Source organism: Macaca mulatta, chromosome 4 (genome assembly GCF_049350105.2).
Source record: "Macaca mulatta isolate MMU2019108-1 chromosome 4, T2T-MMU8v2.0, whole genome shotgun sequence".
Lineage (NCBI taxonomy): Eukaryota > Metazoa > Chordata > Mammalia > Primates > Cercopithecidae > Macaca > Macaca mulatta.
The window spans coordinates 33,041,576-33,069,111 of NC_133409.1; the positions used below are offsets into that span (position 1 = coordinate 33,041,576).

At 34.0% G+C, this 27,536-nt stretch overlaps 1 protein-coding gene across 5 annotated transcripts in view; it reads right to left on the bottom strand.

The window, feature by feature from the left end:
- PTPRK (protein tyrosine phosphatase receptor type K) overlaps nt 1-27,536 on the bottom strand; it is a 559,982-nt gene that overhangs the window by 36,737 nt on the left and 495,709 nt on the right. For 3 of the 5 annotated variants that reach the window (XM_028847096.2, XM_078001187.1, XM_078001186.1), the window contains exon 14: nt 8,070-8,208. In XM_028847096.2, coding sequence (XP_028702929.1) covers nt 8,070-8,208 — 139 coding nt within the window. The remainder of the gene's footprint in view (nt 1-8,069; nt 8,209-27,536) is intronic. The other 2 variants (XM_028847097.2, XM_028847094.2) reach the window with 1 other exon arrangement.

Sequence of the window (27,536 nt, forward strand, 5' to 3'; positions counted from 1 at the left end):
AATAAGTAGTTCAGGTGAGCCCGAGGATAATGTTACAAACATGGTTTAGAAACCCCAAGCACTGGTCACAATTTCAGGAATTAAGTTTGACATTCAAACAATTATATTTGTTCCTTGCTATAAAAGTATTTTGTCAGATGCATATTTCAATATTCAAGCTGTCAACCCAAATCTCTCATCATTTCCTATATTTTATTCTCTTAAATATAATAAAATATAATTATAGTTATTAAAAGCAAAATAAATACCTCCTTACTAGAGTAATTCAATAAATATTTAAGCTAAAGCCAAGTTTTGATATTCCTCCTGGGTAATTAATTCTTTTGATCAACTTTTAGTTCCTTTTAGAAATAACATGACTAACTTTTCAAATCTGTTTTACTGTAGCCACCAAATTAAAACAAAGACATGTCCCATTCTTCATTCTCTGTGCTATTATTAAAAATGCGATATGTAGCATTAATATATTTAGCAATATATTTACAGCATTAATCAGAAGCTAATCTGAAGACTTTTAGAATAAACCACTGCTAGAAAATTTCAAGTACACATGAATATATGGGATTAAATAATATACTGTGTAAGAAAAGTACTGAGAAGAGTTTTAAAAAATGGTATGGAAAGATACGCAAATTATCATCTTGGAATATTCACATGGTCAAATATTAAAAATGTGTTTTCTAATTAGAACCACATGACATACTATCAACTAACTACAGCAATGCTTTATAAATGCAGAAAGGCATATGATTTAAGAGATTGGCTAATAACAGCATTAGAATTACGAACTACTCAAATATTGGCATGTTCATCTTACATGTCATGGATGTAACATGTAGTTCTTTGAACTAAAGAACATTTAGTTCTTTGTGAATGTTACACATGAAACATCCAAGAAAAAGGGCTATTAAAGGCACATAAAATATTTAAATCACACTAACAAGAAAATTTATATATAAATAAAGGTACTCTAAAAGCCTGTAATAGGCAAATTGTGTTACTAAGTTTATGGCAGCAATTTATATTGCCTTGGAAATATTCTTTAGTTGTTTTAAGAACACCAGTCCTCCATTAGATTATAAGCTAAGCCATTTTCTTCTGATCCTCATATTAATATCCAACCCAGAGTAAATGTACTACAAATACTACAAAGGCTCATTTAATAGACTGAGTTTATGTATAAAGGCTTCTCCTTTAAAACATAAATCTAGCAATTGGAGGACTGCTCCGGTGTAGGATATTTTTCTCTGAGAATTATATTACTTGGCTTCAAGGCGGTACATACACAACACACACGACACGTGTACACAGCAGATCTGACACTATGTTGTTTAAGATAGTCATAAGCTAAGATTTGAGGATGGAGATGGCTATTTTAGAAATAATAAATAACGATAATCACAGAATCACAGTATTGGTAATAAGAAAAGAACAACAAAGTGTAACAAGAACTATCACCACCACCAACATAACTACCACTACACCATCACCACCATCATTTATTAGCAACATTTGCGCTATACATTCAAAGAACTATTAATCTTTTTCTAGGTTTGAGGGTAAAAATCCTTTATGAATATGTAGGTTTCAGACAGGTAATATAAATGAGTGCTGCTGTCAGTGGCAAGATACTGTAAGGAAGGGTAATGAAGAACCAGAAAGCAGTTTAGGGGCAACTTGCCTAAGTGACTACTGGTATTTGATCCCAGTGTTGAACTTCTGGCTTATTTATTTATTTATTTTTTAAGACAAGTCATGATGAATCTGATTGTTGATGTTAATTTTCTTGATTTTTTTCGAGTGGTTTTATTTTTTGAAACAGTGTATGGGCCACATGAAACATCATAAGGTCACATTTAGCCTATGGACTTTCACTTTCCAAACTTCCCGCTAGGCCATCATACAGGATGTTTGTTCTTTAACCTGCAACATTTTTTTGACTGTAATATCTGGCTAACTCCTATCTGTTCTGTCTCAGTGTAACAGACACTTCATCAGGGAGGTTTTGCATGACTGACTCTAAAACAGCCTTTCTCAAGTTAGGCTAGGTATTTTCTATACTACCACATTCTTCCCCTGTAATGAGTGTTATTGATTGAAAAGTGCGAATATCTTTCAATTGTTTTCCCCACTATGTGCTCCACAAAGAGAAGGATGATCTGCATAGCCTTGGCACTTGACTCTGTGTCTGGCATGTAACAGGCTTCAGTAAATACTTGTTGAATTGATGAATTAGGCCTGTTATGTATTTGGCACTTTTCATTTGTTAACTCAATTCTCAGATCAATCTGCTGAAAAAGGCACAAGGATTCTAATTGTATAGATAAGTTCAATGAGGCTCAGGGGAGTTAAATAACTTGCCCAAGGTTATTTATCTAATAAGCAATGAAGAATGACTTGGTTCTAAAGCCTGAGCTCTTACACTATATCTGGTTGCTTACACTTTTTAAATTGCCACATTTCAAAGTGGCACTACTTACTCCAGCAGTTGAACACTAGTTAATATACACCACTACTTACTCTAGCAGTTGAACACTAGTTAATATACACCACTACTTACTCTAGCAGTTGAACACTAGTTAATATACACCACTACTTACTCTAGCAGTTGAACACTAGTTGTTATAAATTTCAGCAAAATATATAGAAAAAATATTTTGCCATTTGTAAATTTTAAAACAGCAAAAATTGCCTTAGGAAATAACTTCCAATCTTTGTTTCTAGGATAAGAAGAATAAATTCATTTCTCAAAAAATATGAGAGACTGAATTGAATAAAAATAGCACTGAAATAAAAAGCAAACTGAAATTTGGATTCAAAATAATGTTAAAATTTTGAAGATGGGCAGTTCAAAGTCAATAGAAAAGACAAATTTAAACCCTGAGGCTTTACTTTAAAATATGTGTAATTTATATGTATTTCATGATTGGAGAGAAACAAGAAGTAATGAATTTGTTAAATACATGACAGGTTTAAATTTTCATGCAATGAAGGACTTTAACTTCTCAGATTCACAAACCTAGATTAGTTGACAAATTATGGGGGAATATAACCTTTGTTAATATCTGCCAGCCATGAATTATCAGCTTGGTTTTTATACCTTAATCCTCACAACAACCCTGTGAGGTAGGCTTTCATTCAGGCTCTTCTAAAACAAAGAAAAATTAACATCAGTGTTAAGTGTTTTGATCAAAAACAGATAGTTACTATGACAATGCCAATGAACATTAGCTCAAAGATCACATCTGGTTTTCTTTTAAGCTCTACTCTGATTTTTATCTATTTTTATCTTTAAAAACCCCTCTAATCCAGATAAGCATCACTAGGTATGGCTAAGCAGCCTTTAAAAGCATATCTCTGTGATAATCTCTGTAGTTATGATTAAAATTGCCAGTAACCCTATGTACTACAATAATATTAGTATAACCTGTTACATTGTCTGGAACACAGAAATGTTGTCTATCCATCAAAAAAGGGAATCCCATTTTAACATCAGAGCTGCATCAATGGTTAATGTTAAGCTATTGACAGTCTCATAATGAAATACTTATTGATTCCAGTATGTTTGATGCTTTGTCTCCTCCTGAGCAACTAGCATATATAATGTGCACTTCAGAACAGTTAAGCAATTCATTTTGCAACTACTTTGAGTTTGACAGATGTGCAAATGACTTTCATTATCAAAGCAGCCAACAGCATAAACTTCTGCAGGTGGATGTATGGGTGGGCCATAAAGGGGGAAAGTGCTCCATCATTGTATGAAACGGTACAGTTAATTATCTCTGGCTTCATCAAACATAATTTAACAAGGATATTATGATTCATCACAATAAGTTAGGAGCACTGTTAGTGTACAGCTGCTTGGTTTAGCAGATTTTAGGAAGCAAAACTTTTATAATATTTAAAATGTTGGCAGAACTGTGTTATAGTCATGGAGAATGGAGACTGTTACAAAGGTTTTATTGTAAAGCTAGCTTAAATTTACCTAGTGATTTAAATGCTGTGGGATATGTGCCCCAAACATACTTAATTTCAATCTTTAAACCTTGAAAGGTGGTGGATCAAATACTGGTCAAGCAAAGTCCAAGAATGCCTTGCTGTAATGTTCCCTTGATTTGGATGAAAAACTACTCCGGCATCTTAGGTGATAAGCTGAAAATGACTCAGGAAATAGAATGGACCATCTTCTCCATCCTTATCCAAATGAACAAACCATGCTTGAGTCTCGGAAGAGTTACAGACTTTGGAAGAGAAAAGGAGCAATGTGGTGCCTATATCTGTTCCTAGTTTCTAGTTGACAAAGGTTTTTTTTGGTTCTAGTTTTAGGAAACATTTGTCCTACTTAAGTTACAATGAACTCATTTTTTTCCTCTAAAAATAATTTTTATTTCTTTGTTGCTGCAACACCATGATTTTTCTACTATTTTTTTCTTTAACAAAAGCACAGTGATTGCCTTAATGGCCAGACCAAAGATGTTCTGAAGTTATAACCCATCCTGGATTCCTAGAAATACAGAGAGAGATGTTATCACATGCAGACCTGAACTAATTTGCATCCTATGAAGGCATTTTGAGTGTTCCATAAATACACCATTTGGCTCATTTTGTCAGACATAACGATGCTACATAAAGATAGTGATTTGTGAGTTACAACCACTATCTCTTCTTTACAAGATGAGTGAAGTGTCATATTGCTAAGATAAGGTACAGGTTTAACTTTAGTAAATAAATGATGTTTTGGCTCTAGACTAAAGCTACTTATGGAAAATTATAAATAAATTAAAAGTAGCTGGACAAACAGAAATACAATATCCCTTTTTAAAAAGATTGGCAAAATAGGTAATAAAGTTTATAGTTTTAGAGTCTGAAAAAACTTTTTTTTTAATGTCACCAAAATTGCAAACATTGTTTTGTTTTTGAAAAGGGATACTGCATCCTTAACACATGTAAAGTTGTACATCACCCATTTTCTACTTACAGGTAGTAGGAGTAAGAATAGTAGCTCCTCCTGGCAAGCAAATCACAGACAGTGGAAAAAGAGAAGCAATGGTGAATGAAAAGCGTGACTCTGTCACATTCAATAAAGCAGAAAAATGTGCGTTAAAAAATAAAAGAAAATAAAATAAAATTCATGTTTTTTTGCTTTGCATTTCAATTTGCTCATGCATTGTTAGATTGTTTTTTTGCCATGCAATTAAACAGACAGATATGCAATTAAAAATAAAATTTGAAATACATAATTTGGAAAAAATAACATGCTGATATTTCTTATTGCCAAAAAATTGAAAAATTAAATGGATTGTGTATTTTCAACATGCAGTTAAGCATAATATCCATTACCATCTAAATATGTGACAGATGGAACAGCTGTGCATAGAACTTGTGTACTATATAGATTATTTTTCTTTAGATACAAAACATAAAGATTTATCATATTAATATATCATATATACAGAATAACACCTAAATTTCTACAAACAAGTTATTATATCTTAATGGTACATAGGTATATACATATGTTATGTGAATATACATATATACCATATACTATATATACACAAAGATACTTCTACAGTAGATGCATGTGAACATAATATACACAAACATTTACTGTATTGAAACATAATTTCAAATTTATGTTTGAGTTATTAATGTGTTCATGCTGTGCATGTAAAATATAATACACAACCAATGAAAAATGGCATACATTTGGAAATAATTGAATAGCGATTAAATTAAAAAAATGACATTGCGTTTTGAAAGATGCAATATCCCTTTTCTTAGCCTAAAAACTTACTTTATATATATCCTTAGCTGTAAAACTTTACTCAATTGAATTACACACCATCCTTTTGCAAAACAACCAAAAAGACATGGAACTGTTTTCCCCACAAGAAATATATCTACATATATTCATCCCAGTGAGGGATAAAGTCAAACTTAACACTATCCCACTAAAATGTAGATAAGAGACTGAAGTAACTTGTTTTTCCATTATTTTAATTATAAATTAATATATTAAAAGGGAAACATTTTATATTAATAGTTTTAAGCTATACTTGATGATAATATCCAATGCAATGCTGCTATATCTATACTTTTTTATATGTATGATAAACATACTTGTAATTAAAGCATACATGTTACATGTGTGACACACGGTACATATGAGTAAAAGTCATTACAAAGTTGCTTTGCTAAGTAAGAAATTCAAGTAATGTAGATATAAATACTATATATTAGAAGGTAACATATCTAAATAATGAAACCTGATCTCTCTATAAAAGTGTAGGTTTTCCTGGATATAAAGGTGATGGTGAGGAATAGAAGCAAAAGCCCTAACATACTTTCTAGCAAAAGACAATCAAAGCATAATTATGAAAGCTCAAATGTTAAATATTTTAATAGAGAGGCTCATTAACTTAACCATTTAATATATGAACCAGAAAATCAAGTTGTCATATTATACAATTTTAGAGAGCTGTCAGAGCATTTTACCTTCCCCTAAAATCTTGCTTAGTGATGGTTTTAGCATACTTTAGGAAGTTTATTTTTCAATTTTTTTTTCATTATTGCTAAATCAGAGGCCTGGATAGGGAGGTTTATCAAGACAAATGAATGCTTTCAAATAAAACTGAATAGTTTAGCCCAATTCTAACTGAATATGAGGACATAATTAGAAGTCACTTTCATGTTTATATCCAATCTGAAGAACATTGTTAAGCAACGTTTAGTTAAATTTGCTCTCTAAACTGTTTACTTAAGTCTCCAAATACAAATTTAAACTAAACAGAGACATAAGGTCTGAAGGTTACATTTGGTGATTTTTATTGATCTTTACTGGCAAATTTTTATTGCTAAAATACTTAAAACTTTTGCCTCACATATGATGTATTTTCCAACCACAGAGGGAGACAACAGCAAGAGAAAGCACTATTTGGGGAAAGCACGTATGTAGCTAATTTAACACAAAACACTATAATGCATACCTAATGTTTCTAATGCAGATGTGTCTTCTCCAACATATATATCTCCAGGGGATAATCGTAAAGAGGCAATATATTAAAATAAACTCTGATGGAATCGTTAAAACATGTAGTATGAGTCTTATCTATAATGTTAATGCTTTATTTCAAGTATAAAATAACTATAATAGTAAACTGGATAATTTAATGTAATATAAGCAACATCATTTATTATATTTTTCAATAGAATTCATTGATTACAACCACTTCTATACACCAAACTATTTTAGGACTGTACTTTTGCTTATAAAGATTTTTTTAAAGTCTTTCCAAATTGTAGCATTATCCCAAATACACAATGGGAAAGATTAGAGTGCTATATTAGTTTCCAAGACAATGCCTTACAGATTTATGACATTTTATATAATGTAAAACAGCTGAAATTACAAAAACTGTGTACTTTGAAAGGCTTTTCATCAGGAATATACTTTGGTCTCCAGAGCAAAGCTCAGTTTAAATTCCAGTAGGTCTTAATATTTTCAAGTAATTCCAGAAGATGGTGATATTGGTTGATACAGTATAAAAAATTAATGTTCAATTAAAACAATTTACTCTCTATTTTAAAAGGCTAAAATTTTTAGTCAATGAATATTTAATGTACAATTTTACTAAATAATGTTTATATTCTTCTCATATCTTATTTGTAGCCGAGATGTAGAAAAATACATTAAAAGAGCACAAAATAATTCCTAGACCACAGCCCAAGTATCACAATAAATCCATATTTTGCCATTGTTAATAACACTTCAAATACAAGATAAATTATCTCAAGTACCTTTGCATTTGAGAAATTTAAATTCAGATATTAATTTCTAGATCAACTTAACAAAAAGCATATGTTTTATATCCAGAATTAAATTGCAAATAACCAAATAAGAATTTATTAGACAGCATGTCCAATAGACTCAGGTGCTGACAACATTGTTAAAATTAAAAGTTTCTTCTTGTTGTTTGTTCTAATTTAAAGGATCTTGAAAAAAACAGGTTTTTAAAACCAGTGACATAAATGGCAAGTGAGCAGGACCGGACAATATTAGGCCTTACCTCTTTTTTACAATTAATATGACAACTAGGAGAAGGAGGATGAACACCAAAATTCCAGCACTAATTCCTGCTATTTTCACCACTCTGTCTGTCTGCTTGGCGGGATCTGGGATCACTTCTGGTTCTTCTGTTGCTGCTGCTAAATGAATAAAAAAAAATCAGTTACTGAAAGAAGCTAACAATCACAGAAAAAGAATTATTCCCAGTAATCACCCCCAATAAACACAACTTGTTTACTGTATATTAATAAAAATAATTTCACAATGTAAATACAGAAGCATGCTAAAATACAATATGAGATTTAGGGTCAAGGTAAGGAAATCTTTCTGACAAGAGGTTTTGTTAATACAAAAAATAAAACAAACCTCCAAAATAAATATCAAAGAGAATGATGAACTAGTTTTCCCCAAGTGTCCTTGAAAGTCAGAACATAAGGTTTTCTAGCAACTAGTACATTGGAAAGAAATGGGGTCAGATTTAGAGGTTTATCAGTCAATTCAGCAAATGCTTCTTGACTCAAATGCCTGGTGGTATGCTTGGTGCTTTAAGGCAGTATTAATGACACTTGTCTGGGACAGAAGGGTTAGGTTTAATAAATGTCTAGTATAACTGCTAGAAGCATGAGTTTATGATTTAATATATATAATTTGAGATGAATAGTTGAGTTGGCACAAGAGAAGAATAGGCAAAGAAAAACAGACACATCAAGGAATATTTCAAATTATTTTATTAAATAAAACCCAGATAATAAACTTGGGAAACAACTTGGAGAAGATGATTATTTTTAAAAACTTCTTTGTATGCCCTAACTTCCTTTCTTCCTCAAAACCATCTGACTACTCATCATACACACAATCAATTAAAATTATAAACTTTAACTCCTTTACAAGCCCCGGTAACTCTCTGAGGACATTTTCCTTTTACCTCATTTATCTTGAAAATTGACAAGGAAAGTATTACTACCTACACTTTATCGATAAAGGAACTGAGGCTTAGAAAGATAAGGATAGTTTATAAATTGCTCAAGAGCAAAGAAAAAATCTAATATATCTTCTGTCTTTTAACACACAATTTCTCAATGTTTCCAGATCCATGGCTCCTACTGCTAAAAATTGGTGTAACAAGAGTCCAGGTGATTCGCAGGATTAGACACATTTGGGAAACTGCCTTGAAGCACCCAGCACAGCGCCTTACACTTGGAGTCAAGAGATGGTGTCCACATGAACAGACACACAAAGAAATCTCTAAACCTAACCTCGTATCTTTCCAATGGACAATTTGTTAACTAGCTCTTAAAAATGAACCATTTGTCTACATTCTGATCCTTTCTTCTTTACCTTCTCCTCTTGGCTTCTCTACACTCCCCCAACCCATAGTTCTATACATCCAAGTATCTGCTCCACTTTTCCCACCAGCCACAGATTCTGCCAAAAGGAGACTGTTGAGGTTAACTATTAATTTCTCAAAGTAAGAAATCTGACAGAATAAATAGATCTAATGTAAATATTGTTATATAAAATGGTAATTTAAAGCTAAACCGGTGAGAAAGACATAGTTACAAACCGTTAACTTTGTAAAACAATTCACTATAACTGTCTTAATTTATCTTATTTCAATTGCATGAAAACTTCTCCATAGACTAGATTTGGTAACTATTATTCTCAAGCTGAAAAAGCAAGCCTTTGGCTGGTATATTTTGGGAAACTAAGGAAGATTCCCTTTCTGACTTGACACTTTCCATATATTCTGGCTGTAGGGAATTTCTAACCTCATAATTATGAACAGAGGTACCTCAAGGCTTTCAAATTATTTTATGGTTCAGTTTACCAAAACATGTAGTAAATATGTTAGAGATCTTTTCCTTTCCAGGGCAACTTTAGAAATAAATACATATATCTATATCTCTATATATGTAGCTATTGAAAACAGGTGGAATATGTTACAAAGTTGAATGAAAAAACCTAAAAGGAACATAGTCATTGCTTGTAACTCTTAAATTACATTGGTTTGGCAGAGATACTACTTCAAATAGGAAGAGAAACAGAATGTTTGATGTAGAAATCACTAGAAAAAAAGTCTTAGTCCATGCAACAAATCATCATTATTCACTAATCAAAGACTACTTTCTTCAGGTTCTGTGAGACACTTGGCTTTCAGGGGCTAATGATAATGATCCCTTAGTGATTTTCTGACATATCTGAGTTATAGAATCAAATGTTTCTGAAAATTCTCTGGAAGAGCAGTTCTTGCTTAATGAGGTCAGCATTTTTCATAACAGTTAAAATAAAATACGTGCTATTATGGTATAATTTTCTAAATATATTATACTATGAGTGGCATATGCTACATTTTACAAAAATCTTCAGAGATGCTTCTTCCCCACCAGAAGCAGATAATGTATATGGGTACAAATATAATACATATAATTATGTAGGTGCAAATATAAACTATCATCATGAAGTAAGAGCAGTAGCTTTAATACTACTACCTAGATTTAGTAATAAAATAACAAAACTGACATGAGGGTGATGGGTCAAACAATTTCAAAGTTAGGGGATGAAGAAATTTTTAAGGTCTTACAAGTAATACAGATAGGTTAATGAATTCATGTAAACATATTTCCAGAAATAAAAAGCCAAATCTGGAAGTTACTTTTTTAGCATAGATAGATACTAAAACGCTTGCAAGTGTACCAAGAGTACAAAGCATTGAGACTTTCATAATCTATTATGCAAATCAGAGATATTACTTTAAAGTCATAGTCTATATGTCTTTGTTAAAGACTGGGCTTCAATTCACATTTACCATGTGGTTAATGAAGGAAAAAAAGCCCATTAAGTTATTTATTTGAGTTGGGTAAGGCTGCCTGTCTGTCATGATGACAATTCTTGTGCCAAGAGTTGTTCACTAATCTTCAACATAATTATTAAACTGAAGTATAGAAGTCTAATCAAATTCTCCAAGTACATGTGATTTGGTGGTTGTTTTCCTTAATTGTGAGTTCTCCTCAAAGTCTTTAGCGGTGGCATTTATTATTATCATTACTATTACTACCATGAACAGTAGTTTTCACTAAATATGTCTGTATAGATTTATTAGTTTGGATATTTTAATCACATGTATCTTTTAAAGTTCTTGGCCTGCTATAATCGGGGAACATAAATATCCTATTTAAAATCATTCAAGCTTAGAAGATTCATTAAAGGAAATACAACCAGTAGCCCCTAAGTGAGCATTTTCCATTTTCTTCAAAGAGAGCAAAAAGCTATTAATAGTGGTGGGGCCCCTGATTTCTGTTTGTAACTTATGCACATACACAAAGACAATGTGGAGAACCTTTTTCACGTTTTCCTTGACCATAAATCTTTACCTTTTTTTAATCTATCACAGAACATATAAGGAATCCCCAGGGTTCAGAAGCCAAGAGCAGCATAATTCTTCATATAGTGAGAAAAAAAACTAAGGCACAATTTTATTTTCATTGAACAAATTTCTAGAATGCATTTTGGGGGGCAAAAATAGCTAAAGTGACTTCATCAATTGTGTCCTTGCTCCCAGTACTTAAAAAGCTTTAAAGTCACACAAATTTACCTTAAAAATTATAACTATTTTAATAGCTGTGATTAGACAAATTCATTCTTCTACTTTCATAATGGACATTAGAGATAGAAGCCTCTAAGTACAATGTATTAAGTAATCTTATGGTGTCTTCGGATATATTATTGTCACTCAAATTCTGCAAATACTCCTGGTATTTCATTAGCGCTTTCTTCCTTTCTCAGTTATAGATCTGAGAAACTGTTCCCACTCATGTCCCAATCATTCTTTAAAATCCTACCAGCAGGCTATGTCCCCATCCACACCAAACCACCACAACCAATGTTTCTAATGACTTGCTAGTTTCTGAATTCAATGTGTACTTTTCTATTCTTATTTTATGTGACCTCTTAATAGCATGTGACATTCCTGTCTACTCCCTCTTTCTTGCAATACCCTTTTTCTGGGACTTCCATGAGCTTGGGTACCTCCTAGTTTTCTTGGACTCTGGTCTCTCCCCTCCAGATTTTTGTTTGCTCATCCCTTAAAAATAGGTGCCCCTTTGAGTTCCTCAGGGACCTATGCCTCTTGACACTGTGTTCCATACTTTTTGGCTTGGTGATCTTATCCATTTTCATCTCTTTAGTTACCGTCCTGATACCTGATCACTCTCTAATCGATGTATCTCTGACTGAAAGTTGCAACCCAAATTCCTGACCCAAGGAGTCATGTGATTAATATGTCTTCAGGTCAATGTATGACAGTCACCTTAAGCACACCATGTCCAACCTGAACTCATAATCTTATCTCATGCCAGTTCTTTTTCAAGTGTATCCACTTTCAGTAAATGGCAAAACTATTCATACAGTTCTTCAAGCCAGAAATGTATGCATCATTCTTGAATCCTCCACTTTGCTTATCTCTAGGATTAACATTTATCATTCAAATTGGGATGTTTTTGAAGGAAAACAAAAACTGGAATTATCTTGGGCAAACTGGAATGCACAGTCACTTTCTTACACAATTAGTTACAAAATTACTACTTCCTAAATATTCTTTATCTTCACTTTTCCCATCCCCACTGCTACTACCTTCACTCAGATCAGTATCATCTCTCAGCCAGATCACACAGCAGCCACCTATGTTTAATCTCTGAATATACTGTTTGCCTATTCCACCTCAAAACCCACATTGTAGCACAAGCATTTTCTAGGATTTCAACTGTATCATATCACTGCACTGATTAGAGCCCTCCAATAGCTTCCCATTGCTGTTAAGGTAAAGCCCATGAAAGCGGAAACCACATTTATTTTTCTCACCATTGAATTTCTAGTAGGACCTAAAAAGGAGCAATACAACAGAAAATATTAGTTGAATAAATGAAAGAATGCCAGTAAGCCTGCCTAAGGTAGGTTGTATTGGCATATAGAAAATCAGTTATCTCCTTAAAAAACACAAGGATGTCTCTGATCAGACAAATCTCTTACTGTTGTGGATATTAACATAAGGTGAACTTGACACAAACATTTTTGAGTTGTCTCTGGAAATTTCAAGGCCCTTTGTTACATTCCTTTATAGAGCTAACCGTTTCCACCATCTGTCACCACCTATCGCCAAACCAATGTGCAAGAAAAGTCCAGTGTCACCGAAAGCACAAGGGATTGGATCAGCAAGACCCTGTTTTGATTCTTATCTCATTCTCTTATCTGTTGTGTGACAATGAGCAAGTGAGAATATTTTAGAGTGAATGCCTTCATCGATAAAATAAAATTAATAACATTACCCATCTTGTGTAGCTTTTAGGAATATCAAGTAACATAATGGTGTGAAAGGTTTCTGTAAACTAAAACACATGGGATAGTAGAAATAGGAGTAGATGCTGCTGCTCTAGGTAGAGATAACCTAGATGTCAGTTCTTTGGGTCTATTATATAGAAATGAAAAACTATGAATAGGAAAAATGAAATTATCAAAAAACAGCTTTTAAAAAAATCTTAGCTCCCTATTATATAAATATACAATGACAGGTTGTGTAAAGTACGTGTTATTTATATCACAGGCTGCCACAGTGGAAGCCTAAACCTTATGGGCGTCTTGAAGTATGTATTATTTAACTCAATGATCCTTTTAAGTAATCTGGCTTCCTCATCGCATGTGATCTTATGAAACTTGCCCAGTATTAGATCACTGACTAAAACAGGGTCTACCAGAGATTTTATTGGTGAGAAAAGAGAGCAGCTAAATGCCATGTGCTTTAACAGTAAATTGGAAAATAATTTATTCTCCTTTAATAATGATATGGATGCGACCCAAATATTTCCGATGTGGAAAATAGTGCAAAAGTCTATGAAGACTTTAAACAACTAAGAAATAAAATTACAGATTAATATTGAAGATATTGGAAATTAATTTTACACTGCTAAAGGCATCTTCTAGTCTTAAGAGTCTCTAAATTAGTTTTGGTTTTAAAAACACAGCTCAAAATGCTATATAAAATTCTGAAGTGACAGAAATATGTTTTAAGAAAGCAATAAAATAAGTATGTTTTAGGAATGTATATAATGGTAAAAAACATGTAAAATATTATTGTTTCATAGTAATGAAGAAGAAATATTTTAATGTGCATATTAATTTTTCATGAAGTTTCCCATTAAATTCATTCAATTAGGTAAAATACAGCATTAGTGTACTGTCTTACTTCTTAAACGCAGTTGATTCTATCTCCTTAGTTCTCTCTGAAACTGGTTCTGAATTCTCCACCTCACCTTCGACTGCCTTCAGGACCCAATCTTGTTTTTTCACTAGTCCTCCTGCTTCCCATGTTGACTACCTCAGATTTGTCCTATATATTGCTAGTTGGATGAGTTTTCTAAAATGTAAATGTGAAGAAATGACTACATTGCTTTACATTCAAGAGGAAAAGGCAAAAGTTATGACACATAAGGCCTTTCACAAGCAGGCTCCAATCAACATTTTCAACCTCGTCTTCTGAGACACTTCCATTCATATACTCTTATCATTAAAATCCTTCCATTATTTCTCAAATACTGTTCACTCCATTTTAGGAGTTGGCAAACTATGGTCCTTGGGTTGTATCCAGCTCATTTTGATGAAACAAAGATTGTAAATATTAAACTTTACAAGATAATACACCAAACTGTTACCAATTTATATACCCACCAGCATTGTATGCCAACCCCATTTAAGTTATATCTTACCACAGTAGTGTAGGCCAATCCCATTTAAATTATATTAAATTATATCTTACCACTTTGTATTCTCAGCCTTCTTGATTTTCTACTTGAGCAGTAGAAAATGATATGTAATACATATTTGATTACTACTAAAATGACTTTTTGAGATACTTGAAATATCTCTACCTGTTTTTTTCTCTGAAATGTTCAGTATATAGCTTTGACTGAAATTTGTATTACAAATATCTTCTCCTATCAGACGGCATAAGGGATGAAAACCATCTTTTCCTTTCAAGATGTTAAGAGTTCATGGCTAGGACCTCTATTACAAAAGACAGATTAAGAAGAGAAAAATACAAATTTATTAATATAAGTTTTACAAGACATGGTAGACTTCATAAGGAAATGAAGAACTAATGCAACAGTTAAACCCGAGTGTTTTTCTAGTAGGTTTGATGAAGGCTGACGTTATAAAGGACGATGACAGGGTAAAGAGTATGAGCTAGTACAGTAAACCGCAGAAAACTTAGCAAGGCCTGTTTGTTCAGATTCTTCTCTGTGTCCCTTATCTTTGGAAAGAAGGGTGCTTTTTTTTTTTTTTTTTTTTTTTTTTTTTTTTTTCCCTGTAGTTATAAGGAGGACACTTCTCATATGAGGGTCTTACGATCTGTTTCAAGGGAAGGTCAGAGAGATCTTCCTGTTTCTGTCACTTTTTCAAATTTTTTTCAGGTTAAAATATTCAGTATGCTAAGATGCCATATTTTGGGGTAATGTGTCCTGAAAGCCATCAGTTGCTTTTCTTCCCACTTTACTTATGGTATGAATAACAGTTATTAATTTTAATGAAGTCAAATATATCAATCTTTTTTATGGTTAGGGTCTATTCTTTAAGAAGTCCCCTTCAAACCTGAGTTTTTAAAAAATCCTCTTTTTTATTTGAAAGTTTTAAAAGAGTCCAAGATGTATAGTAGAAAGCTGTTTCAGGTCCTCCTCCCTCCTTACATACATATCCAGTTACCTGTGCATAACTTTTGAATTGATCCAATGATCTACACAGCCACTTCTGTCCTATATCAAAATTACATAAGTACATGAGTCACTTTCTGGATTTTCCATTATATTCTTAGAGGAAATAAACTATTCTGTGCTGAAGTACGTGATTTCAATTACTATAGTTCTGTAATATATTGTATATATGATGGAGATATCCCCAGGCCTAGTTCTCTTCTTCTTGAGCATCTTAGCCCTTTTTTCTGTTTTGTTCTGGGTAACTTCTTCAGATTTAAACTCTAGCTAATAAATTATCTCTTCATTTTGCCCAATCTGCTATTAAGTCTATCCAAAGAGTTATTTTTAAATTTGAACAATTATGCTTTCCCTTCCTACAAGTTCCATTTGGTTCTTGTTAAACAGTTCTGTGTTTAGTTATTCCTGGTAGCACCTTGTTAATCTTTATGATTTGCACTTTATTTCTTTAGAGGTTTTGTACAAGGCTATTTGTATTTGACAATCTCAATACCTGCAGTTTTTTTGAGGATTTACATCTGTTGTTTCTGCTAACTCTCACAGTGAGTTACTTTCAAGAATGCTTGGTGACCTTTGATTGTGAGTTAATTGCTTTATGTTAGTCTGTGGGAACCCTGCAGGCCTAAATTGATCATGCTTTCATCTCAAAGATAATTTACATCTCCTACCAGTAGCCATGAGGTGTCCCATACCTCAGACCAACTCTGCCAGCTCCATATGGGAGTCCCAGGCTGGGCAACACTCTTACTACCAGTCTGAAGATAAAAGTCTCAAGGGCAATATAGTTTTAGCACCCCCCTTCAGGGATTACCAACCTCTCTTTCTGCCTGTTGCTCACTGTTTTCAGCTCTCTCTCTCTCCTTCTCTCTCTCTTTCTCTCTCTCTCTCTCTCTCTCTCTCTCTCTCTCTCTCTCTATATATATATATATATATATATATATATACACTACTGCTCAAGTGACAAAAATCAAGAAGGCTGAGAATACAAAGTGGTAAGATATAATTTAAATGAGGTTGGTGCATATATATATATATATAAAATATATATTTATCTCTCTATATATATACAGAGAGAGAGAGAGAGGGAGAGAGCAGAATAGTGGGTCCTGAGATATCTCCACCAGCCACTCTAAGTCCAGTAATGTATCCAAAGATGTGTCCTATCCAGGGTAGGACTGTTCTGCAGAGGTCCTCTGAGAACTTAATTTGCCAGACTTCCAAAATGGGAAGACGGATCATGGGCTTTTATGTTCTTCAGTTTTCCTAACACCTTTCCCTTAACTACCCTCTCACCTCTAAACACCAGTCAATTATTTTCCCGTAACCCAAATAAAAATTGTATTGCAAGTATTTCTCAGCAAGTCTACAACTCACACTAAGTCTGGAGCAAATCGAGGGCAAAGATATAATCTCATTCATGTCTTTATGGCTAATGATTTTTACATAATTACCAATATATTGTTAACTTTTAATATATATTTGTCCAATGAGTAGGTAAAATATGAAAAATGCTCATAATTTGTCAAGGTATGTTACTTATATAAGAGCATCTATTAACTATAATATACTGTTTAAAGTTTAAAAATTTTTTTGAAACAAATACATTAATGCTAGGGTTAACTGAACTAACTTATAAAATCTACAGCATTCTTTAAGAGAAAAATTCTGCTCTTCATAGCATCAATTGGTAAAGAGCTTCAATCATCTCTGGAAAAACACGAATAGTGAACATTCTCATCAGGTGGCCTTAAATTTTTTTTTGATAAAACAAAACCATCAATCAGAGTTTGAATTCCAGCTTTGTCACAAGTTGACCTTAGGTAAGTTAACCACTGCTCCTCACTTTTCTTATTGGTAAAATGGAGATTGAGTCTACCTTCTAGATTGACTCAAAGATTAAATGTACTGAAACATGTAAAGTGCTAAGGACAATATTTGGTACTTTATGAAGTCTCAGTAAGTATTAGGGAATGTATAAACAGATTCGGATAAAGTTCTCTTTCTAAATCTGGATTTCTGCACCATAAGTATTATAGCATCACAGAAGCAGCATTAGATGGAGGGAAGTGTACTTTCTAAAAATACGGAGACAAGAATCTGTTATTATTTATCATTTAGTAGGTATTTGTTGAATATCTGATGGTTATAAAACACTGTACTAGGCTAAAAAACCAGAAAGATGAACAAGTGTTCTTACTTTAGAGATTGTATAAACTAGAAGAACATGGTAATTACTCAAATGACTGTACTTATTAGCAGAATACTGCAATACATACCATGGCTACTAGTATTACAGAAGAGGCACAGATAAGGCTCCTCCATAGGGGGATGAATTTGTATCTGATTTGTTGACATCCTAAGACATTTCTTAGAATCATTCAACAAAAAAGTCCAACTGTGGTTTTCAAATAAAGAAAGACAAACTCAGGAGAGGGAAGTGGTTTTTTCATAATTCTAGCATTAACTTCTGACACAATTAAAAATACAGCCCATGCTTCCTGACTCCCATCTGGCACTTTCACTTGGGAGAAATGTGATTAGCTACCTATATTAGGAGTAATTTTTAACATTGCCTTTTCAAAACACGGAGGTGAAGTAGAGGATACAATAGAGGTGTCAACCTCAACTACTACCTAAGAAAAAGACAGGAAAAGTTGGGGAGATATAAATACACATAAATTGGCAGTCAGTCACATCAAATCCTTTTGGGGAGAAATAAAAACAGATTTAAATGGATAGACGAATGAATGGAATCTGGGAGGGTTCTAAGAGGAAGCCTTAGAAGCAAAAAGAAAAAAAAAATAAATGTTCTGTGCCCCATCTTAAACCCACAAAGAAAACATTTACTTTTTTTGTTACCTTCCTTTCGTTAATTAAATAAATTATTTGGTGTCCCTGGCATGTGCCTGGCACACTTCTAGGGTTTAAAGAATCATTGCTGAACAAAACAGAGAATATTTCCACTCTTGTGCAGTTTACATGTCTGTGTTGTCTAGTAAATGACAGACAAGTAAACAAGGATCACCTGATAGTGAGGAGTTCTATACTGAGGATTAAAATAGAAGGATAAGGTAGAGTGCCTTGATGACTGTGTTAGATTTGGAGCTGAGAGAAGACCTTTCTGAAGAAGACATGGAGGTAGGTGGTGTGTGTGTGGTTTCTTTTTACTAAGTTGAGGAACTGTATCATCTCAAAAGCAAAAATGCTTTAAGTGCCTTGTCTATGTAGTAGGTGCTAAAGGGAGTTCAGTGATTATGGAGTTGTTTAATTGACAAATAAGAATTTTTTGCCCACCTGAAATAACAAAAGTCAGAGAATAACAATAGGATGAAAATAAAATTTTATTTGGGGAAGTAAAAAAGAAATACCCTGGAAAATAATGAGCTGGTTCACATTTATGCCAAACGTAAAGGAAGGAAAGGAGTGTAAATCACAAGAAACTACACCTCTACATACTGATTATTACATGTGTGACATCCAAATAGTAATGGCCTATTAAGAGTAAAACAAGCTGAGCTGAACATTAATGGGAATTAAGAGAAAAAAGTTCAAACAGTGCGGAATTATATATCTAAACATAGCGTTTATAGGAAAGTAGGCTACGGAACAACTAAACCTGACCCAAAGTGAAATTGTTCTGAAATGATAAATGTGGATATATGGAGATGTTAGGGGAAAAAGCTTCATAATAATGTCAGTGATATTTTTTCCCTTCCACAAACTACAGGACCAGAAAAGTCTCTTCTTCAGGGAAAAATCTAAAATATTAAAATCCAGGCACTGTATGTAATTAAAAGGCAAATGCACTTGACATTTTTGTTGGCACAAACTCAGAATGCCAGATCTGGGCCAGTCATCCAAACATGCCATTCAAAGTACAAACAGGAACAAAATCACATTTGAATATTAGAGAAAGAAATAGAAAGCAAATAAAACCTTTACTAGTGCTCAAATTATAAGAATGTGATGTGATCTAAAATAGCAAAGATGGTCTACTTTTTAACCTATTCCCACTGATCTTATTTACAAAATGAAGGGTTAAGACTAGCTGTTTTTTGGGATGCTTTTAGTTATGAATTCCATTTTCATTTTGAGCAGGTCATTTTCCACCAAGCCTTCGATAATTCATTAATCTGGCATATCTCAGGAAAACATACAACATGGTTTAAATCACATTAATAGAGGTTGCACTGCAATTTTCAGAGGTGTTTATTTACTAAATTAGAGACTGCCTTAATATTAAACAGATGAACCAGATTTAAAAAAATGATTTTAGTTGAGCTCTAGCTTTTCCAAGATAATTTAGTATAAAGTCTAAATTATTAATAAATATTTTAGAGTTTGAGATTGGTTTTTAATCCTAAAATGTTTTTTGGCCTTGAGTGAATGAAAAGATGGGAGCCTTATTTTTAAATGATTCTTGGTTGTCTAAAATTATCTAATAACTACATTTCACAATTTCTAATTCTCAAAGTATCTAACAAACGCTTACATCCAAAATACTTCAATGGGCTGTAGGTTGTCCAATTCTAGATAATCAACCTTTTTATACGCAACATCTTCCCCTTGTCTAAATTGGACCCTTTTAATAAGAAAGTTTCATCTCTTCCACAAAGCCTTTTCCAGCCCTCAATCCCCCAAGGGTCTTTGGAATTTCTATGCACTTGTTGGCTGTATTTCTCATTTGAACTCTAAATCACAGCCTAATAGAGGTAGGCTGGAGTTTTAGAAGGAGCAAGGCTTTCTGAAGTCACCATTCACCAATGTATAGACTTGGGGAACTTACATAACTTGAATATCAGTTTCTTTGTCTATAAAATGGAGTAGTAATATTCTTTCATATATATTCTAAGGATTATATGAGATCATGTTGAAGAAAGCTTATAAAGGTTTGTTTCCTTTGTGTTTTCCATTTATTTCCTCTCGGAGGGTACATACCAGCACCTATCTTGACTCTCTAGCAAAGAGTAAGAATTCAGAAAATATTTAATCCCCAAATCCCTCGCTTACATTAGAGATTGGACCACCAACATTCTGTACGCCACTGTTTGGAAAACAGAGTTTTACAACGTAAATGCAAATTGGCTTTTGCCTGCTATTTCAAAAGCTAGAGTAGTTGGTATAAATTAGTTCTCAGAAGAAATTAAGTGCCTGTTAGTGGCACAGTTGGATCTCTCATCCTCCTTTCTTTTTTATGGCTGCTTCAGATTCTCCTGCGACCACTTCATAAAACACTGTGTGTGTTGGTAGCGGGGCTGGAAGGTGGGGGGACAGAGTGGTGCTTGTTTTGTCTTTTTGCCATGAAAACTTTTATTCCCCTACATTTCTTCTCTTAAAATCTAATACTCAGCAACCTTTAAGCAAGTGACTTCATTTTTCTTTGACTTTTAGTGTATTTACTTTTTCGATTATTTTCAAATGCACTGAATCCAAGTGGTTCACATATTCCACGTAGAGTTTTGAATTCCTAAAAGCCAGTTTCTATGCACCTCACTCCAAATGAATCCAACTACTGTCAATGACCCCTAGCTTACGGAGTAAAGGAAAAATCTTCATTGATTTTGAAGAGATCACTGAGGCACTGTCCTCCAGTATTGCCAGAGCACACAGCTGCCTGGGGCTCCTCGGTATTTCCTGGAACACCTAACCCACCTGGATGATCCGAGTTATTCCTCTTCCATCTGCCTCACTCTGAGTTTGCTCTTTCCATGGATATCACTGAATTTATATTTTATGAACATATTTCTTTTACAGTCTGCCCCCAATATGTTTTCACAATTTGGGAGACTAGAGAGCTAAGATATTTAAAGGAAAATTGTGTTCTCTATCAAGTTTACACATACTTAGTAGGTTAAGATACTGCAGCCTGGCTCACCTCAGCTACTTGGGATCACTGCATGAACCAAAATGCTCAGATACAGAGATTAAAAACCTAAATTACAAAATCCCATCCTCACCGCATTTTCTGATTTAAAAATATTGAACACTTCTTTGACCTGTAGTGAACTCAGCAGTGGAGCTGGAGCAGCCAAGAAAAATGGGGCAAAAGAAGAGTCAAACCAAAGGCTAAAATCTGTAAAACCAAGTATAATTTGAGAAACAGGATCCATAAAGCTATCCAATAAACTGTTAATAACATCACATGTGACTATTAACAGTTTTCCCCAAATCTTAGCTGAAGAGTGATTTCTAATTTTCTTGAAATTAGAAACTTCAAGCTGAAGTTACAAGAATCAGGTGAAATGACAGACCTTACTCTGTTTTTCTTATTAGTTTTTTGCAAGATAATAATTCCTTCAGATTTGCAAGCATAAAGATTAGTCTTCTAGGCAACATGCCTCAGAAATAATAAAAGTTTCTGCTCATTCGGCACAGCTGAGTGAAAAGACCCAGTTCTGGGCAAGAGCAAAATGGGTGCCTAGCCATATTTGTGTTACAATTTAGGAATGGAAAGAAGGCAAAGCACCTCTATCTGAGATCAGTGGTCACCAGTCTGTTGGGAATTTGGGTGGCCTAAACGAGATGCGGTAACCAACACTCTTTTTTAGAGGGCAGCAGACCTTAGATACCACTCCTCTGTTGTTTTGATGTAAAATCCTGTTCTATGCATAACTCACTTCTGACCTTCAATTCACAACTCCCTAAAGTCAAATTTTCTTCATCAAACCTCTCTGGATGCTACATTGGCAGTGTCAGCCCCTCCTAATTTTTTTAACTCTCCTTTTGCCCTGGAGCTGGTGTTGCCTGGTTTCTCTTCTTAATGTTCAGATTCTCTTCACCACTTAATTTGCCCCCAGCATGTTCCTTATTTTGGTATGATTTCCCAATAAAACTCTACTGGGAAGTATTCTTTTAAACAATATGATTAAAACAAAAAAACAAACAATCATTTCTCACCTAGCCTATTTTAAAACAGGATTATTCGATCCCTTATTTTATTTTATTTTTTTGAGACAGGGTCTCACTCTGTCTCCCGGGTTAGAGTTCAGTGGAATTATCTTGGCTCAGTGCAGCCTCACCCTCCTGGGCTCAAGCGATCCTCCCAGCTCAGCCGATGGAGTAGCTGGGACTATAGGGACATTCCGCTATGCCTGGCTAATGTTTTCTTTCTCTTTCTCTTTCTTTTCTTTTCTTTATTTTTCTTTTTTCTTTCTTTTCTTTTTTTTTTTTTTGGTAGAGATGAGGTTTCTCCATGTTGTCCAGGTTGGTCTTGAACTCCTGGGTTCAAGCAATCCGCCTGCCTTGGCCTCCCCAAGTGCTGGGATTACAGGCGTCAGTCACCACACCCAGCCAATCTCTTATTTTTAACTCAAAGAGAGACATCTCTAGGGCAATCAGATAATTCACAAATTTTAATCTCTGTTCACTCATACTATTTTTCTTTCCCAAACAGGTATTTAACATACCCGCACAATTCAAAGCTACTTAAATATTCCAAGTCATCACAGTAACTCAATCCTTTAAGCACATAACATTTCAATCCAGATGAACACACTAAAATAATTTAGAAACAGACTAAAATAATTCCTTGTAAGAGCTTTGTAAACATCTGGAGAAATCTTATTCTATCATATCACAATGTACTTTAATAACTAAGTCTATTCTAAGCACATGGCCACAACTACTTGCACTGTAACAGATGATGTTCTCAATATAAGATTATGTTGCAATGGCATCAACAAACCATGATCTTACGAATCAATTATCTTATTTACCAGGACCATTTTTAAGGAAAATAAAAAATTACTGGTTGTCTATTACATTTTTACATTTAAGATAAATGTAAATTTAGCACTAAGCATGAAAATTAGTAATGTGACATTTTCTTAGAGTACAAAACCAGACCTATGGCCAGGCGCAGTGGCTCATGCTTGTAATCCCAGTGCTTTGAGAGGCTGAGGTGGGCAGATCACTTGATGTCAGAAGTTCAAGACCAGACTGGCCAACCCCCATTTCTACTAAAAATACAAAAAATTAGCTGAGCATGGTGGCAGGCACCTATAATCCCAGCTACTTGGGAGGCTGAGACAGAAGAATTGCAATCTCGCAGGAGGCAGAGGTTGCAGTGAGCCGACATCGTGCCACTGCACACCAGCCTGGGCAACAAACCAAGATTCCATCTCAAAAACAACAACAACAACAACAACAACAAAAACAAACTAGGCCTATATTTTAATCACTGATAATTCCTAGAATTTATCATTAGATTTTTCAGGATCAGCAATACAGTTTTGCAATTTATTAACATGTGCCAAAAGAATGAATATGAGAGAATAGAATGTAAATTGTAATGTTTACCTTTTCAACTAAGATCACACACTACTAGTTTAATTTGCAGTACAAGAAGTGTGTCTTTGACATATGTGGAATAAATTCTACAAAGCTGAAAGAATTTGCCAGTCCTTTTAAATTAAGATTATCTCAAGCTATTTCCAAATCCTCAACAAACTGAAACATGGCTTTTGCATTCTGCATGTTGGAATGCGGCTGACAACAAAGATTTGCATAAGACACTCTACTTTCTCCCTATGAGGCCGAGTTTTGTATTCCTTCATTAGTTTGTATGAATTCATATTCTAAAGTCTTTGGTTCAGACAGATTGTTTTCTCCAACTTTTGTTATATCAAGATTTTTTAGGCTGAACCTGAAAGGAGACAACACATTCTTATACGTCTTTTGCAAAATTGTCCTACCTTATAGAGGAGGAATAAGTAAACACATTTAAATCAAGATGAAAATCAATGGTTTGTAGATTAGAAAACCCTGGTTCTATCTAGCTCTAATAAGATCAAATGCTGACTAAACAACTGCATGTAAGAGAAAAAGTCATAAAATAATTTTCTATGTCTGTATTAGTTTCTCATGGCCACTGCAGAAAACTGCCACGACTTGATGGCTAAAAACCACACACATTTATTCTCTTACAGTTCTGGGAACTAGAGGCGCCCAAAGCAGTATCACTGGGGCAAAATCAAGGTGTCAGTAGGGTTACTCTTGCTGCTCAGACTCTAGAAGAGAACTCATTCCTTGCCTTTTCCAGTTACCAGTGCTGCTGGCATTCCTTGACTTGGGGTTACATGACTCCAGTCTCTGCCTCCGTGGTCACACTGATTTCTCCTCCTCTGTGTGTCAAATCTTCCTCTGCTTTGCTCTTGTAAGGATACATGGAACTGGATTTAGGGCCCACACTGTTAATCCAGTATAATCTACCTCGTCAAGATCCTTTACTTAATCACATTTGCAAAGACCACTTTTCCCTAAAAGGCAACATTTACAGCTTATTGGGATTAGGACATGGTATCTTCCAGTAGCCATTATTCAGCCTACTAAAATCCATATGCTTTCCAATGTATTTTTAAACAGAATTTTTCAAGGTATAGGTTTTAAAAATTAAGAGAATTCCAAGAGATCTGAATGGTAAGAGAGAGAGAGGCCTAAGTGATGATAGTGAGGGGCACTGAACAAAATAAGACAAAGATGATCATCTGCCATATTTGACAGTTGTTGGTAGACAACATCTTCTCTTCATGTTCCGTTGTTTGTTATTTGTTTTTACTGCTACCAGAACTTCTTACAATTCTCTACTCACTCATGTAAACACTAGCTGCAGAAGGCCTGGCAACTTGGTTCAAACATTACTTTTCTCCTATTTGTATATGTGTAAAGTGGTCTTTCCCTTACATTAAGTTAAAAAAAAAAATACAGTTGTGATAGCTACTTCCTAATGGCCAAAGGGTTGCATTTGAAAGAGGGATGAAAATCACTCCAGGTACCAAGAAAAAGTACTGTGTGATCTGGGAGAAGTTATCTGCTTCTTTTGAGACCCACTTTTCTCATCTTTACAGTGAAATAACTAAATTCTGCTCTCTAGGCTTGCTCTGAAGTTTACTGAATACACATTTAAAGTACCTAGAAGTATTTGGCATATAGCAGGAACTTAATATACAATTACTGGTATTGCTATTAGGGATTAAGAAAGTACTAGCATGTAACATATTATATATTTGACAAGATTACATCATCTTGAAAATATATAAGAAGCATTCTTTTTGTATAGTACTTTAAGGAGGCTATTATTCATTTTATATCATTTTCCTTCTCACTGTGATATGTAGAATATATCACACCGAAATTGTGGTTGACCCAACACTCCCAATCAGAGTCCTATTTTACTCACTCTGTATTTCTTAATCCATTTAATAAATATTACTAAATCCACTTGTTGTGCTAGATGCTGAGGGAGGTGTGTGACACAGCCTGTAGTCTAGAAGGAGAGGTAGACATTAAACAAATAATTAACTCCAGTCAATTTCAGTGCTATATATGAAAAAGACAATTCACTATTTTTTATGACTTGACTTATAGCTCACAGTGCCCAGAAAACTGGGAATCTTGATAGACCGAACCACATATCTCCTAATTAGCAACAATCACTAGTTTGGCCCCATAATGTACATAGCTAACGCACACTTTCACTGGCCAGAGAAGAAAATACCTATCACCATATTATGATCAAAGTATTTTTTAATTCCTCATTATTTCTTAGTGCATACAGCAATTCCTTTAAAAGCAGACTCTACCAGCATGTTTCCCACTGAACAGAATTGTTTGTCCATTTAACAAAAAGGTATTTATTGCCTGGGAATTCATTAGTTCATTATTTGAAGAAATATGTATATTGGGCAAGAATGTAAGTCAGGCAGTTAGTTATCACATGAAAATGCATAAAACAGTACCCACATTCAAAGAGTTCAAAGAGTCCTTCAGGAAATCAGGTGCCTAAAAGTCAAACTGACCCTTTAAAAAAAAAAAAAAGTTCATAGCTTCCTCTGTTAAATGAATGATCATTTCAGAGTTTTGTAAATGCCAAACTCTTTTAATATATTATTTCAATTAGCTTTCACAAGCACCTATGAGGCTTGCTGTATTTTTATTTATTTGTTTATTTTGAGACAGAGTCTCGCTCTGTCACCGAGGCTGTGGTGCAGTGGAGCAGTCTCAGGTTACTGCAACCTTCTTCTGGGTTCAAGCAATTCTCCTACCTCAGCCACCCAAGTAGCTGGGACTACAGGTGTGTGCCACCATGCCTGGCTAATTTTTGATTTCAATAGAGATGGAGTTTCACCCTGTTGGCCAAGCTCGTGTTGTACTCCTGGCCTCAAGTGATCTACCCACCTTGGCCTCCCAGAGTGCTGGGATTACAGGCATGAGCCAATGCACCCAGCTGTATCTTCTTTTACAGATGAGGACACTGACAGGTTGGTGTCACCTCTTTCCTAGTCTATATTGCAGCCATTCCCTTATTGAAGTTTCTGACTCCAAGTCCTACTCATCCTAATCTACCTGCAGCTTTTAAGATGTCATTTTTCTAAAACTTCGATATGTTCCTATCATTGTTCTGCTTAATAGCCTACAAAGATTTCAGAGAAAATGAAAATGAGGAATGTAAATTATAGTGCACACACTATTTATAATAATATTTAGCCACTTAAAATTAAAACACATAAAAATGTGGGTAAAGCTCATGGTAAAATAGTAACTACAAATAATTACAAGTCACAATCATTGCAATAATGAGAAATATTTAAGTAAGCACTTGATAAAAGGAAAAGCAAAAGTGATAACAGTTGTTTAGAATATTGTTTCAGAACACTTTTTAAGGTTACTATCCTGTTTCAATTTTTAAAATAGAAGAGAAAGTGCATTATCAC